We start from the raw sequence: 13,214 nt of genomic DNA on the forward strand, positions 1-13,214 counted from the left end.
AATAGGGGGTTCCAGTTGCAATTAGGTTTCTATTTGCTTTCATATTGGACCTAAATAGAAGCCGGTCTGGGACAACCTGTATATTTAATCAACTTAAATTGTTTACAAGATTTGTATATATTCATAACATTTTTATTATTACGTACAGAAAATGTTTAAAAACATATCATTTATAAGCCTACACGGAAGTAAAATTATGGTCCAGGAGGAATCAAACTGAAAACGCAGCACAAACGTCAATCTTGGGTCTGTTGTTTGTCAAGGATCCGCAGGAAATTAGCTTGCATGTTATTGGAGTGACGGGATTGCTGACCGTCTACTTGTATCTTGTATCTTGAGAACTGGCCATGTGTAGGAACTACACATCAGTCATTGGTCAATAACTACATGCGATACAATGTGATTAATTAATCATTTTGCTCACATAGCTCCTAGATAAAAGTATAAAATATTCACTTTTGAAACACTTTTCATGTTGAGTGTTGTATGGAAATGGTGAAAATCTAAAACGAGGGCTTTCCCTGATATATCACTAAAGTGACCCACGCCGCACTATTAGGGCTCATACATGTCTGCATATGCGTCCCTTACGTTTAATATTTTATTTGATAGTATACTCATATCATACAACAAATATTTTAAAGATACATTTAACTATGAAACATTTAGTTTAATATCCTTAGGATATTATATAACCATATTAATATAAACATTTATGGATTGAATGTGTAAAATTATTATAAATGACATTACAAAAAAATCAATAATGTAAAATGTACATTATTTTGTTTAACAATGTTCGCGTCAGTTAAATTATAACGGTATGAGATAGTTCTTTGACTACACTCTTTTCATTTTTTTATTTTTATTAATTGTTCTAAATCATTAATGTATTTTACACATTATATTATTTTAAAATATTACATCTACATGATAAAAGTAGGTGCATTTTTTTAATGGCCCCATGGCATGGAACAAAACTATAATAAGAAAACTGCTTCGAAATTTTTTTATTCATACAAAGGTCCATTTAAAATAAAAAGGGAAACGATATAATGTGGAGGTATAAAGGGTATTACCATCAATCCCAGAGGATGGGATGACCGTGAATTTCATTGTTCTTGGAGGACAATTCAATTGTGATCTTCCATTGTCACAGTTTTTCCACCTCACTTAATCTGTTTATTGCCCAAGAGTAGACCCTACCATTTGCTAGATGTAAATTGAAGTAAAAGAGTTAACTTTATTTTTATGTGTTTATGGTTTAATTATTTATTATGAAGACTATTTCATGCTTCCATTTTACGTTTTGTTAACAATTTCGGGTTATTTCTACCCTGGATAGTTGTATTTTTATAGCTTTTCTGGATTGGTAACTTTGGTAAGATTGAAATACTCACATTAATTAAAATTGCCATTTAATTACTAGTAACTTAAATTGTTTTATTAAAATTTAAGGGTCATTAACTAAACATTTTATCCATATGTGCTCTGTGCTCTAATAATAACTGGAATAAGTTATTATCCGAATTTTATTCTGTGAAACAAAGAGTTTTCCTTTGTCATTGCAAACATGTGTTTCAGATCCACACGTCTGTATATCAAACATGAATAGCATTGACATTCTAGAATCTCACAACGTTTACGTTTGGCCTTATACAATTTTACATTCCAATAGTTTGCAATAGTTTAAGTAATTCCTCTTCTTCTATTTTCTCACAAAGCATGGGATATAAAGTGTTTTTATTCTGGCTTTATTATCCCCCATGTTCATAGCATGTATCTCTGAACATGCAGTATCAAGTATACACGCCCCAGTAATACATTAGATTGAAAATGTACTCCAAATTTAATCTAAAATGCTTTAGGTTGTTATGTATAGTATGTTTCGTATATGTACAACACATTTCAAAACGATCACAACTATTTTGCGCATCCAATGGGTAAATTTAAATCAGTTTTGGTGAATACAAGTACGATTCTAGCTTAAACGTCATATTATTTATTATTATTATTATTATTATTTCTTTGTCATGAGAGCCGAAGCCCCCTGACTGCGTACCCGGTACCTATCGTGAGACTTACCCGGGCCCCATGATGTAGGCCGAAGCTTACGCATCAACCTTTAGCACATCATGGGCGGATGACTTAAGGTCATCAGGCTCGCCGGCTGCCGAAGCAGACCCTTCGGAAAGAGGGTTGCCCCTCAATCCTAACCAGGGATTCCGGCTGCTTGTTTAAGCGTCACTCCACCTGGGTTCCCCAGGGTACAAGCCCTAGAGGACCATAATGGAGCGCCCCGACGCATTTAGTGCAAGCAACACTCGGGACCTATCTAATCCCTGACAGGCAGAACCCGCCATCATAGCCAGAAGGAAGGGGACCGTCAGCACGCTGACGGGGGAACCCCAACCTCCCATTTACACCACTACCCGATCGAGGCCTTACCCAGTTGCTGGGAAACCAGAGATAACCAGAGCGATAGATCCCCAGATACCCCTGGCGGGCTCGGACCCAGCACCCGATCTACTTCGTTCGCCCGTCAGACCCAACATCACTGCCAGGCCATCAGGGTTTCCCAAAAGGAGGCAGGTATAGAAGTGGGACCCACCCGGATGAACCTATCCACCAGAGGTGGCGACACCCTTGACTCAATTGAGGTTCCGGGAAGAACCCCCCACACTCAAGATAACCATACCGTCCGTGCTCAGAGACAGGGATTGGTTTGCATAAGTGCCTACAAACCGTTACCCTCACACTGCGGAAAGTTACGTTGCCCTTGAGTGTCCCCGTGAGCTACGGGTACTTGCCCGTTTTCACCTCCAGGAAAGGCTACTTCCAAAGTCGAGGATTTGCCACACTGAATGCTGGTCGCACACAACAAGCAGGCCGAAGCCCAAAGAACCACAGACACAGGTAGGTTAGAGAATATGATGCACTTCCATCTCTCCTAGAGCTAAACACCCCTCCATCCTGGATAAAGGAATGTCACTGGGACCCAATGCCCAGTCGTCCATGTCTGTGGCCTACTTGAAAATGCCGATACCAACACCGAGCAGTTACCTCCCCTTTGGGGGCTAGGTTTTTCACCTCCCAGGACGAGGCTACTTCCAAAGTCGAGGATATGCCTCACAAAATGTCAGTCGAACACAACCGGTAGGACGAGCCCGAAGAACTCAAGTCACAACCACAGTTACAGGTAGATGAGGAGAGGCGGAATTAACGGCGTCACTGAGAGCTAAACACCCCCCCCACCCTGAATGGAGGGAATGTCACTGGAGGCTCCCCCTAAGGGGCTGGCGCTTACCAGTCGTCCATAACTGTGGCCTACCTGAAGTGCCGGGTCTGACACCGGGCAGTTACCTCCCCTCTGGGAGTTTAAACGTCATATGCAAAAAAAACTTATTCTTAGCCTAAATGCAAAAATACTCATTACTTAATTTTTTTTGTTGAAAATGATTTGCTGAATGAATGTGGCCTTAATAGCCTTCATAATTTGTGTAAGGCCGCAAAGTAGGACCTACGCAATTGCCGCCCGAGAACTGTAAATGTCCGCACACTCACAGCTGAGTGTGCAATACATTGCGAGAACGGCAATAAAATATTTGTGATCGTAATACACACAACATTTTTCCACCAAAGCAATTAACCTATCATAAGACATAGATCTTCATTTAGTTTTTATTAGCGTTAGCTTTTCTTAGGTTATTTCATTTGCTTACTGGTTGTTTACGTACCGGAGCCGTAGTTGTGATTGCTGTAGAAACACCAACTGTTAAATCAGCTGATTTAGCAAGTGGGAATGATCCATCCCCACCCTAGAGCGACAATGCGCAATTTTGCATACTGTTTACAAATGTGACAATGTGATCATTTCCATGTAGTGGTAGGAAAAGTACATAAGTATACCTACCTGAGGAATAACAAAAAAATGTCCCTACTATCAATACGTCTAGTTTACATTTACTTTTAAATAATGTAACCAGAAAACAATAAATATAGTTTAAATTGCATTTTTAAATCTCAAAAATAGAGCTATATAGCCATATATAATGGCATTATATATGGTCCAGTTCAAACACGATACAGTATTTGGTTTCACTTTGTGTGTTTGACTTTGTCTCTGAACAAACTTTGAATTCAATAAAGTCGGAAAAAGAAGCACGACAAATCTTTATCCAAACTTTAAGCTAGAGGTTTCATTTATCAATCATGTGAAAACTTTTGCTGTACTCTATTGATTCAATCTAAGCTTAAAAAAGCTGAAGAAATTTTAAAATTCTACTTTATAAAAATTACAATTTATCATCACATGGTGGTTTGGAAATACAATCCTAAATATTTTGAATCGAGTCCACAAAATATTTAGAAAATCGATGAAGGTCGAGATCTAATTCTCTCAGTTTTATTCTGTAAAGAAATCTAGATCTGAGAGAAATAAGTCACACCAACACCTTTGCAAAATCTATATAATGCTAACATAATGTATCTACAATATATTAAGTTGATACCACAAGGATCTAATCCGTACCTCCATTACATTATTTCGGAGGTTAAATATTTACTGTTTGAAAAATTGCTACCTGTTAAGAATAATGTTGTTTACTCCAAACCTTATGATCTTTACCCACCATTAGATCATTCGCTGATGGTGTGTGCGATAAATTATGTATCTTGTATCCGTTAGATATAGAGATGTTGTTTTGCTTGTGGATAAAATATAATATTCAGAAATTGAACTTAAACTTTTGTATACAATATGGGAGAAATGGGTTTTTAAGCTTTTACTACTAATTTGAGTCACAAACTCAAAATTTCCTTTCTTAAAATAAATATAAAAATAATTGAGTGGATCAAATGTTATGAAGAAGACAAACGGACTCTTTGATATGTACAGTTTGTATTCAGAGTTCTGATGGTTTAAGTTACACCGAATATACTGTATATGCAATGTTAACTAATACAATTTTATAACATGAAATATAATCACGCAGCTCATTTTAGTAAAGAATTTCCAACTTAGCCTCTCTATTACAATAGCGCTTGATTGAACAACAGCAGCCATCGGGATTATTTATTTTATCGTATCAGTTTGTTTACACATTGCAGCTCGATATGCATTATAAGCGGCTAAAAGCAAAAAGAAAATGTTTAACATTTGTTTACCCATTCCACACATATTGTGTCACCAAATGGTGCATTTGAAATCAAACCCCTAAAAAAGTGTGGACCAAAGATTCTTTATTTTATAACAATAAAATTCACATTCATTTCCTTTCCAAAAAATTACCAAACTACCGTTATCTACTACCTTTATTTAGGTCTAGAAAAACAACTTAATTTAAAATAATAAGAAAGGGTAGATTTTCTTACTAGGTTTTTTTATGTGTTAAGCCACTAAGTATTGATGACAAAATGACACCAGTTTGGAGTTCAATAACCTCACAGGTAGGGAATAGCAGACAAATTACGACTATATCAAAATATTTGTATTTGCTGACATAAATCAATTTTAAAAATGGTCACAAGGGCACTTAACATTGTGTTTATTTAGAATTAATTGTCATTTTCAAAATCCTCATTGAATTTCCAATAGTATACAAGTATTTTAAAAAATCGCAATTTGTCTTGTCATTCCCTACCTATGAGGGTACGGAACTTAAACTAGTGTTATTTTGTCACCAATACTTGGCAGTTTAACACATAACAATTGTTCAAAGAATTATTGCGGACATTTTCCGTCACGATGGTAAAAAATATACACAACGTTTTGGAATCTGGAATCTTATCCCGTCCTCAGGTGAAAAGACTTAACAAACACATTACAACTAACAATACACTACAGAGCGTAGCAGTCATTTTTTTTTACTGCCACGCTCTGTAGTGTATTCCAACTTAGGTTGGGCGTTTGTGTATTGTTAGTTGTAATGTGTTAGTTAAGTTTTTTCACCTGAGGACGGGATCTGATTCCAGATCCCGAGACGTTGTGTATTGTTTTTTACCATCGTGATGGAAAATGTCCGCAATAATTCTTTTAACAACATTAACTCACCATCACCAACAATGAACTTTAAACAAAGGACATAACATTTGTTAACACAAACTAAATCTACTCAATAAAAAATAGTCATCATTTTCAAACTTGACCTTATCCCAATGAAATCATAACGTGTGTTCAGGTAAAAAATCGAAATATTACACTCACTATTACTTGGATGCTATCTATACTTCCTTCTGCATAAGATGTCTTGTCATGTTCCAGGGGGTGACGAGGATGTCCAGTTGAGCCTGGTTATGCAGACATTGCAGCTGGTCACACTTCTTCTTCTCCTCAGAAGTATCTCGGCCGACATCCGTCCCCCCCTCTCCCTCGCGCTCCCCCTACCCAAGTTCTCGACCATGGCCCCCGCGAAGACCACTGATCCGGAGTTTGAGTTTCTGAACAATACTGAGTGCACGAATTGTTCGACTACACGGACGTATGCCGAGTGGCAGAGTGATGGGGTAGGAGCGTTGCCGTTTTACCGAGTGAGAAGCGACCTCCACCGGTCCCATGCGAGAGTCGTCACGATCCTGGGGTTGTTTGAGCTTACGGTGGGGGGAGTCGACAGGCCAGAGGGGCGGAGCGAGCTGGCCGCTGCGCTGCTGGCCATCAAACATATCAACCAGAGGAAGATTCTGGGGGACTATCAGCTCAAAATGCTCACCAACGATACTAAGGTAGGAAAATTCATCTTTGTATTTACAGTTGATGTTCAAGTTTTTAAGATATGAAACTTGTATGAAGTAAATTACCATTAAATCAACCCACACCCAGTCAGCCTATCCGTTAAAGCAGTGAGGTTGAATGTCGTGGTGGATAAACTAGTATTATATAGTTTCCAAGTAAGTAAGGTATACTAACAAGCCTATATTTTGTCTTATTACTGACTCAACTAAAAGAGAAATTATCAGATAACTCTACATCTGAAAATGGGAAATGCTTCATGAGCAACATGCAACGTGAGCTTAAATAGGTACAGTAATCAAATGAAGGTAAACAAATTTTAGCCATATTGAATTATATTATTCATTAATAGTTTAATATAAAGTTTAAAGTTCATACACCTTTTTCAGTATACTGCTGTGAAATGTGGACGGCATGCTAATTTTTTTTTATAAATGACACAATTCTAAGATTTTTTGAACGATCTAAGATAATGGTGTGAACTTAATATTACTCACACTTATTCGGTTTACCTTAAAAGTATAAAAAAATTTTACAGAGCCTCGACCGTAATCCAAAACATTTGTCTAATAGATATATATATTTTTTTCTACGCCAGTAGCTTTTTAATCAAGTCAAGTTTAGATTAAACGTTAATAAGAAAATTACGTTGCATGCAAGACAACTAATCACATAATTCGCCTAGATATATTAGTGGTTTCTAGTTGTTCATGTATAATTGGCAAAAGGTCTAAGGTTCTGCCATGTTGTCATCGTTTTAAAAGTGAAAATCTGAATTTTTACTCATACAGTACATATATGAATGCTCCTTCTATTTTTTTATGGGGAAAATACCATTGAATCATTACAAAATAACAAATATCATTTCCATAAACAAAATTACGAGAACAAATTACGTAAATAAAAATTTTGATTATAGTAAAGTCTATATAAATAACGATAGTGCCCTAATGCTATTGCCAATTCATATACTGACCCTCATTGCGATTTATTATATTTGAGTTTAAAGGTATATAATATACAGTATCCATAACGTAATATCTATTATTCCATCTGTTTAAATAAACGACGCGCAGAAACCAAACAAAACCGCTGTTCAACCCCGCAACGGTCGTTCGGTCAATATGCACAGAATATGGGTTCTGGCCAATTCGAGATTGAAAATACAACCGTAAAACCTTATTTGTTTTAATTTATTTACAGTAAATAACTAGCCATAAATACATTTATGTAAAACAGTCGTAGTTACCAAGAGTTTAAGTTCACTTGGTTAAGTATTTTAACTCTTTACGAACTGTACGAGTACTACAGTGCAATATAATTAGGTAAATATCCGGAATCGTACCATGAACCCCAAAAAAGTTATCTGTTTTGATTTAATTAATTATTCTTGAATCTCAGGAAAACATGATGTCCAACGGGAAAGAAAAAGTTTAAAAAAAGTCGTAGTATTTTCAATTTTTTACACGTTTCAAAATGTTTAGCGTGTACAACTGCACGGTCTATTGTAAATACCGTATGTCAAAAGCTTCCTTGATGGAAATTAAAAGTCTTTGATTTTAAATTGAAGACATGTATAATTTTTATTTACTTTAAACCTTAAACCCAATATTAAAGGAGACTCTACCACAAATTGAAAAATACCATTTCGAACAACTTCAACTAGTGGAGCATATTTTAGGTCCTAACACAGATTTTGCTGTCCCCTGTCCCCTTATTCAGGTTAATATCAACAATTACACCATTAGTAAACCATATCATTTAGAGCTTGTCATTTATAATTTTATGAATCAAACGTGTACATAAATATCAAAATAGGATAATCATCTATGAATGTACTGCGTTATATCTACGTGGTTAACACATATATTATTTAAACGTATAACTAACTGATGTAACACAAATCAGCTAGAAAACCATTATAAGCCTCTAAGCATGTTGTTTACCAACTAATTATCTGTTGCCGCAAAAGTGATCAGGCTGAAATGAATTTAATGAACGGCGACAACCCTTCGGGGTATTATTCAATTAACTTCATTGTTTGAGGTTAATTGTTTAATTGTTGTTACTCAATGTTTATGTACGAGGAAAATACTTTTTTTTTGTAGAGGCGTCATAGAAACTTTATGTCAAAAGTCACATTTTTTCATGTCACAACTTTCAGATTTTTAAAAATATTTTTGAACCGAAGACCGTAAGTTTTGTAATACTGTACAATGGTGAACAGCTGGCAATATAACACGTGACTATATGAAACTTGTTTGTTCCCGCGGCTTCACCTGCAATGGTATAACCATTGATATTTATTTACATGGTGGAAACTTATTCATTACAATGCAGTTTTCTGAAGATTTTAAGGCCCCTTTGTCCTGAAAGTTCATTTACCCAGGGGAGAAGAATGTAGGTCTATTTAACAGAAGGCATTTTCAAAGAAATGAAAAAAAACTCCTCTGATAAAAGATTTACCATAGTTACAATATAATTAATTTCACATAAATTTAATATAATTAATATGGACGGAACAATTGTGGTATTTTTAATGAAGATGACAGTTTATGGACGCACCAGCTATCGTTCCTAAAAACCAAATGTTAATTTAAACTTTCATTTTTTATTTTTTACAAATATTTAGGTGAAACTAAAAATGTTTGACATGATGCTATCTTTTCTTCACTGCCATTTATGGAAAAATTCGTTAATGTATATCAATAAAATAATGTATATAAATAACACTATTATTTTATTACGTCCTTGAAAAAACAATAAAACGTAGGTGTTGTAGGTGTTAGCCTCCGGATTGCCAAATAATATTAGAAAAGGTTTAAATACCTGATATTAAGCAATCCAATGTTGTTGTTAGCACAACTAGTTTCGGTGTCTGTGTGACACCATCATCAGGCTGCACAAGGACAGTTTTCTTTCTTCATACGAAGAGCGTCATATACTTTACACGAAAATAATAAAGAAATTTAAACACGACACAAACATGAAGACGAGACATTTATAGTAACTGATCAGTTAAGAAAAACTCGTAATGATGGTGATCGAATAATAAAAAAATATTCACTACTGATTCAAAATGTATGAAATGTGTTATCATTGTCTAACGGATTCGAATAATGAGAGTTTGAGGTTTCGACGGGAAATATCTCTTTTCTGGCTAACCTCAATCTGGAATTAATGAGTTCCGAGCCTCTTTGTATCGACTAAATCATTAGAAGCGCTACCTGAGTAAAGATCCAGCCACTAGGAGATCACGAATTGTGAACAGCTGTGTCTAAGGAATATGTCGGCCTTCGTCAGTAACAAGTCGACAAGATCGCGCCACTCATCCTACACTCATCTCTATTCATAGTTGGCTTAAAATACATACATTCATTCGGTCGCTATTTTAAGTAAAAGTATAAAAAAATAAATACTAGAGGTGGAGCAGCAAGTGTTTGCTTCCGTCTTCAAAAATAGTTGTAAATAATACTATCTTTTGATATTGAATAATAATACTCTAATAAGATAATGCTTAATAAGCATTTACAATAAATTGTACATTATCGAGATTTTGGGATTTCTCAATCGAGTTTTTTGTAAAACATAGTAGATACAAAACCTAAAAGAAAATGTATCTTTATTAGGTAGTTTTATCTATTATTACACTGTCGGTCGTAATAGTTAAAAGTTTGTAACATACCTTGTCAATAAAGAAAGGAAATCCGAGAACTCATTTAGAATATAAACATACGACGAATTTGTTATAATCTGGAATATCACCATCAAGTTACTGTTATAATTTACTGGATAAAAATAAACGTACTAGGACGAACAACTTTTAACATTGCATTTTGAATGTTTATTGACACGGTATTAATAATTATAAATTGCCGTTCAATAGTAGAATCACTTTTAGTGTAAATATTTTACCCTAAAAATATAATATTGAAATAAAACAATTATGTTTTTTAGGTTTTACTCGTCTTATCGAATTAGTAATCACAGTAAAACTTTGCACCAACTTATACAAGTAAGAATTTACCATAAAAACTATTTCTTTAAAAAGTGCATCAAAAATGATTTAGTGGTATCCTACCATGTGATAATTGTGATAATCAGATAAAACTACTTATTGAGCTAATACCACCATGCCAATTTTATGATTATTCGTTAAATAATAGGCGGCTTTGAGTAATTTGAGATTTTGTTATTAGCTTTACATTATAGCTTTATGATTTGAGTATTAGCCATATATATTTTTTGATAATTTATATTAACTAGATAGACGTGTTTGGATTGACATTAGTGTATGCTTGTACAAAAAATTACACCCTTTCATTAATCTATATAAATATTAGATTGTTATATATCTTATGAAAAAGGCTCAAATACAAAACAGTAATATTTGAAATTCAAATCGTCACAACTTTGTGTGTTTGTGGTTCTAGAGTCAGTTAATAACCGTCATCATTCAGGTTAAATCCAAGTAATTGGTTTCCGGGCAATCAGTGAGTTTCAGTCAAGCATTAATTAACACTCATTAAGAGACTATTTTAACTACACTTGACAAAATACATTTTATGCTATCACAATTATTAATAACTGTACATATATCGCCGTAGGTCTACTATATTTTATTATAAAACAAACAGATAAATCTAAATATTAATAAAACCTGTTAAAAATGTATAAAAAAATTAGTAAACACTTTTAATTAACATTAATAATCATTATTTAGTATGGAATTAAAATGACAAAATAAACGTAAAGCCATAAAACTGTTGCTAATAGTGAAACCCATTGTTGGTTGGACAATAGACCATCAACGGCAGGTTTTAAGCAGATAATAGCTACGGTATCAACGTCAGCGACAAAAAGACATCTGTGACCTGAAGCTATGTTGAAGCTTCATTTCTGAAAAAAAAATCAAACCAGTTTTATACGGTTTTAATGTCTGGAAATTCAGTAAAATTAGCATTTATGGTTTGTTTCAATCGTATATTTATTTAATCATTTACCATTATAGAAATTAAAACTCTTAGAACATTGCTTAGGTTTTTGTAACTTATTAATCTAAATTATAATAAATACCCCCGCCGCAGCACACCTGTATAAAAAATATTTCCATAAACAAGCAAACTACAACATTTTACAATATTCTCCATAAGAATAACATAGGAATTTCAAATTTGCATTTTTTCATAATCCTCATAACCAATTACCGTACGAAAACATTTTGGTATACTCAATATTTTTTTTTTAAGCTCTTTAAATTGGTATGGAGATGAATTGGGAAATTTTATGTTTTGAGGGTCACAAATGAGAAAAACCAATTTTTACCCCATAAAACCCTCCGTAAAACCCTGTTCCCATGGTCCGAACTGCAAACTATGCTGGTTTGCAAACACATTCACGTTTACCCCCCCCCCCCCCACTTACACCTTAAAAAAGCCATAAAAATCGGAAAACAATTACTCAAGCTATCGCGTTCATAAACGTATATATATAGGCCTAAATATATGCAAATTTGAATGAATAGTGTTTTTAACCTCTAGGGACATCAAAATGAAAAAGTATTTCGGTCCTGGCTCCAGGTCTTACCGTGTCACCAACGGTTATGGCTACTTCCTTCCCTATAGGGAAATTCGCTAACACTTTACAAGTATAGGCCTATACAAATATATATTTAACTTATTTGTAAACTATTAAACTAATTTAAATTGGTAGAAGCCCTAAAAGGTAACTTACATCCATCTTACATCATGCACACTGTTTTTTAAGCGATATACATGTTCGTAAATAAATATAAATCTTTATTTAAAAGGAAACGTAAATTTCGTGATGAGAAGCATAACGAAGAATATATGGATATCAGAAAATAGTTTATTTGACAACAGTGGCATCCACGTACTTCCAAGTAATAAAATGGTTCCTTTGTGAGCTGTAAAACTGTCATTCGATAGCGATATGAAGCAATGTTTAACTGTTAAAACAGGGCTTCTAACTCGTTTTATGAGTTCTACATTAAATATCAGGTTTCTTTCGTTTCAAGGCTTACACGTTGAATCAGCATCGATAAAACGGTAAATCGATAATCATTAAATTTCGGTCAGTATTGGTTAGTTAGTTTCGTAATCGGATGATCTCTGACAGATGTGTTGTCATATTTTGCTGCAATAATTATCATAGAGTTTATTTGTGATAAAACCGATTTATTTGACAATCCAATTCTCTCTCTTCTACAATATTATTGTTAGTGGTCTGTGACGGAGTTACATCCATAACCAAATATCATTTCTTCCTTATCTAAATTTCGGAGCTGGAGAGATATGTATTGCTTAAAAGTTATGATAACATTAATAAAACATTGTGCAAGAAGACGATTAATATTTAGTAATTAAAATGTTAACATTAAGACTGCATGTTTTAAGTCTAAACAAAGCAATAAGCATTTTTTTTTTCAAAATTCGTTAAAACTGTATTAATTATAAATTATACACTA

General features: G+C 34.2%; 1 protein-coding gene across 2 annotated transcripts in view; it reads left to right on the forward strand.

Moving 5' to 3' along the window:
• Positions 1–13,214, forward strand: part of LOC128988175 (gamma-aminobutyric acid type B receptor subunit 2-like) — a 279,704-nt gene that overhangs the window by 160,095 nt on the left and 106,395 nt on the right. For both annotated transcript variants that reach the window (XM_054409413.1, XM_054409414.1), the window contains one exon: positions 6,263–6,720. In XM_054409413.1, the coding sequence (XP_054265388.1) occupies positions 6,295–6,720 (426 nt within the window). In that variant the 5' untranslated portion in view covers positions 6,263–6,294. The remainder of the gene's footprint in view (positions 1–6,262; positions 6,721–13,214) is intronic.

The sequence above is a fragment of the Macrosteles quadrilineatus genome, unplaced genomic scaffold, assembly GCF_028750875.1.
Source record: "Macrosteles quadrilineatus isolate MER2022 unplaced genomic scaffold, UCM_ALF_1.0 Scaffold_2__2_contigs__length_208266976, whole genome shotgun sequence".
NCBI classification, from domain to species: domain Eukaryota; kingdom Metazoa; phylum Arthropoda; class Insecta; order Hemiptera; family Cicadellidae; genus Macrosteles; species Macrosteles quadrilineatus.